Source organism: Poecilia reticulata, unplaced genomic scaffold, assembly GCF_000633615.1.
Source record: "Poecilia reticulata strain Guanapo unplaced genomic scaffold, Guppy_female_1.0+MT scaffold_257, whole genome shotgun sequence".
In the NCBI taxonomy this organism is placed as follows: domain Eukaryota; kingdom Metazoa; phylum Chordata; class Actinopteri; order Cyprinodontiformes; family Poeciliidae; genus Poecilia; species Poecilia reticulata.
The window spans coordinates 177,329-181,000 of record NW_007615041.1 but is presented as its reverse complement, the minus strand read 5'-3'; the positions used below and the strand labels follow the sequence as shown (position 1 = coordinate 181,000).

Here is a 3,672-nt window from a genome sequence, read left to right as displayed (position 1 = left end):
CCTGATGAATCTGCGCCCCTCCGACTTTGTTCCCGGTTCTGACCCGATCGGGTCTGAGCAGAACCGGTGGGGGCGGGGCTTGTGCTCCTACCTTTGCCGATGACCAGGCCGCACTTATCAGCTGGGATTGTGTATGTGACCTCCTGCAGCGGGCCTGGAGAGCCCATGGTCCAGTCGCCGCGACCTCTGACCCTGGAGCTCCGCAGGGCCGAGCCGAAGCCGTCCCGCTCCTGGACACAGGAACGGGATGAGGGGAGGTTCTGACCCGGTTCTGGCTCCGCCGGTTCTGGCCGGGCTTACCTGGGCCGTCTGGATGAGCTCGTTGATGAGGTGGACGGCGTGCTGGCAGCGGTCCGGCTGGCCCATCACCATGGCAACGCGCTCGGGACTGATGCCGTCATCTGGACACAGCCGGGGTCAAAGGTCAGAACCGCTTCACTCAGCCGGTTGTTAAACATCACACAGAACCAGAACCGGCTTCCGGGCTAAAACCGAAACCTGATCAAGTATTGGAGCATCGATTATTATGGTCTGGAGGGATTTTATGGAGGACGACCCGGTTCCGACCCGGTTCCGACGGTTCCGACCTGCTTTGAACTGAACTCTGACCCCGGCGTCGTTCTGGATCTTCTTGATCATCTCTCCGTTCCTGCCGATAACGATGCCAACGGCGAACCTCGGAACCGGAACCTGTGGACGGATTGGACCTGGGGTTAGCGAGGCATGGGGACGGCGGTCCGGTCCCGGTTCTGGAGCGTGGGTCGGGTCTTACGTCCAGACTGGTTCCGCCCAGCCGACCTCCGAAGTCGCTGCGTCCGGACCGAAAGTCCCCGTCCTTCTCCCGGATCACCTCCAGAACCAGCTCCTTGGCCGCCTGTGGATCGGAACCAGAACCGGGTTTAGCATGGAGGACTCCAGGTCCAGGAAGGTTCTGGACCCGGACATCTAAACTCATCCTGATTCATGACCTTTGACCTCCTGCCACCTCATAAGGCCCGTGAACCGGGTCCGGGCCCAGAACCGGTTCTGGTACCTGGACTTTGTAGGGATCTCCAGAGATGCGGAGCGGCTTGTCGGCGCCGGTCGGCAGCGGCCCGTCCTGGATCATCATCATCTTGACCCCGGCCCGCTCCTGGCAGAACCAGAACCAGAGGCTGAAGCCGGGCCCAGCAGAACCCGTCCAAGGCGGTCCGGTTCGTCCTACCTGCAGCTGCTTGATGGTGTCGCCGCCGCGGCCGATCACCAGCCCCACCTTGCTGGCCGGGATCAGCATCTCCTGCACCGCGGCGCCGCCGTCACCGTCGCCATGGAAACCAGGCCCATTCCGACACCGCTCCACGATCTGGACCAGCAGCCGCTTCGCCTGCCTGGACAGAACCAGAACCGTTACGGAGCGGGGTCCACAGGAACCAGACCCTGAGGAACCGGGTCAGCGGCGCCGACACTCACTCGATGCTCTCTGGCGTTCCCGTCAGTGAACACGGCCGCTCCATCAGCCCTCCGCTGTCTGAGACGCAAAGCAGCCGTCAGCGGGTCAGAACCGGCTCAGAACCGGGTCCTGGGCTGGTTCTGGACTCACCTGAGGCGATCTGGATCTTACATCCCGACTCCAGCTGGATCCTGGTGATCTGCTCGCCGCCTCTGCCGATAACTGAGGAGCAACAAGCAGAGAGGTGAGCGGGCCGCCGCCGACCAGAACCAGAACCTCAGGGTGATACTCACTGAAGCCCACCATCCGGTCCGGGACCTTGTACTCCTCCGTCATCACCCTGCACACACACACACACACACACACACACACACACACACACACACACACACACACACACACACACACACACAGGTGATGGATCTATAACGATCTCATCTCACACTGAGCGCTATTAGCAAACAGAACATGGAGCTGAGAGCAGGGGATGATGGGAGCCCTGCTGTGTGTGTGTGTGTGTGTGTGTGTGTGTGTGTGTGTGTGTGTGTGTGTGTGATCAATAGCAGCTGCTCCTACCTCTGATGGCCCATGGCTGGAAGCTGGTTACCCACTGAGGAGAGAGAAGCTGCCGTTAGATCCCGTCTACTGATCCGCCTCACTGACTACAACAGGAACAACATGGCTGCTTCTGATAGGTCAAAGGTCAGAGAACAGACCTAAAGTTCCTGAGGAACACTGCAGACATTCTCCAGGTTCAGTAAAAGGTCCAGAAACTGTGCTAACATGCYAACATTGCTAACATGCTAATGGTGCTAACATGCCAACATTGCTAACATGCTAATGGTGCTAACATGCCAACATTGCTAACATGCTAATGGTGCTAACATGCCAACATTGCTAACATGCTAATGGTGCTAACATGCCAACAGTGCTAACATGCTAATGGTGCTAGCTACTCTCTTGAGCCCGTCTGGACTCGTTCACACTAGTTAACATGCTAACAGTGCTAACATGCTAATGGTGCCAGCTACGCTCTGGACCCGGTCTGGACTCGTTCACACTGGGTAGGGGTTGCACCAATTAGTCGATTCTTTTCTCTGCAATGAGTCCCAATCACGTGACTAAACAGATTTTTCCAAGGAAATGAAAGAAGGTGGACTAGGTGAGTTCGTCAGAAAGCTCAAATTGTATAAAAACGTAAATAATTTAACAAAGAGAAACTGTAAATTACAGCATAGGCTCCTGCATTGGGGCGGTGGCGGCGCGGTGGCGGCGCGTTGGTTAGCGCGGCGCCCGCATATAGAGACTTCAGCCCGCGGTGGTCAGGAGTCCGACTCCCGTCCTCCATTCGCTGGGCCCATCGTGCCTCTCTCTCCTGCTTCGCTCTCTCTGCCCCCTTACTGTCAGATTGCTGTCAAATAAACTAGTGCCGAAAAAATCCTTAAAAAAAAAAAAGGCTACCAGAGTAACGGGCGTCAACGCGTCATGATGTCAGGCTTTTTATCCCCCAGCTGATCAGCGTCATCCTGCGTATTGAAGCTTCTAACCTGGCAGCTTTACGCTCTTATAGAAATATGGTTTGACTACATCTGGAAACTAAGTCCAAGCTTCACCCTGAGGGTCAGATAGAGGTCATCTCTGCCGCCGTCTGCATGTCGGTTCAGAGAGACGCTGCTGAGTCAGCAGAGCTTCCCGCTGCTCATCGGGCGGAGGAGCAGCGGGAAGCTTCGCTGGATTCAGCTGTAACCAGACGGGATCCGTTCATAGTAAGTTTGGTTTGTGAGGATCCAAAAGCGCCATGTGGTCAGTGTGGTAACTGGACTCGAGTATCCAGGGATCATCAGCATCAGCCGGTGTTTGTAAGAAAAAAAAAAAAAAAGGTCAGACCGACTTTGTGCAACGAACTTTTCTCCGCTGCTCACAAAGAATGATGTTTATTACTCTTTTAATTCTCCATAATAGACTTAGTGAAAGCGGGAGAAGAGTGTAGGGGTTAATATTAGCCGTGAAAATAGCTGATAAAGCCTCCAAGTAGTTGTGAAGGGGTTTGAGTTTACGTCACTCTGATGTCATCGCGACTAGTCGACATCGACTCGACTATTATGATGTAGTCGACCTTAAAAAATAGGTAGTCGTTCAACCCCCAACACTGGTTAACATGCTAATGGTGCTAACATGCTAATGGTGCTAACATGCTAACGGTGCTAACATGCTAATGGTGCCAACATGCTAATGGTGCTAAC

At 55.0% G+C, this 3,672-nt stretch overlaps 1 protein-coding gene across 1 annotated transcript in view; it reads right to left on the bottom strand.

Annotated features, from left to right (window-relative positions):
- Positions 1 to 3,672, bottom strand: part of LOC103460562 (far upstream element-binding protein 3-like) — a 16,589-nt gene that overhangs the window by 6,770 nt on the left and 6,147 nt on the right. Inside the window, exons 3-12 of the mRNA XM_008402795.2 lie at positions 2,006 to 2,039; positions 1,723 to 1,769; positions 1,580 to 1,651; positions 1,450 to 1,507; positions 1,205 to 1,367; positions 1,034 to 1,132; positions 773 to 874; positions 588 to 690; positions 301 to 401; positions 92 to 230 (exon numbers count right to left, since the gene is read on the bottom strand). Coding sequence (XP_008401017.2) covers positions 92 to 230; positions 301 to 401; positions 588 to 690; positions 773 to 874; positions 1,034 to 1,132; positions 1,205 to 1,367; positions 1,450 to 1,507; positions 1,580 to 1,651; positions 1,723 to 1,769; positions 2,006 to 2,039 — 918 coding nt within the window. The remainder of the gene's footprint in view (positions 1 to 91; positions 231 to 300; positions 402 to 587; positions 691 to 772; positions 875 to 1,033; positions 1,133 to 1,204; positions 1,368 to 1,449; positions 1,508 to 1,579; positions 1,652 to 1,722; positions 1,770 to 2,005; positions 2,040 to 3,672) is intronic.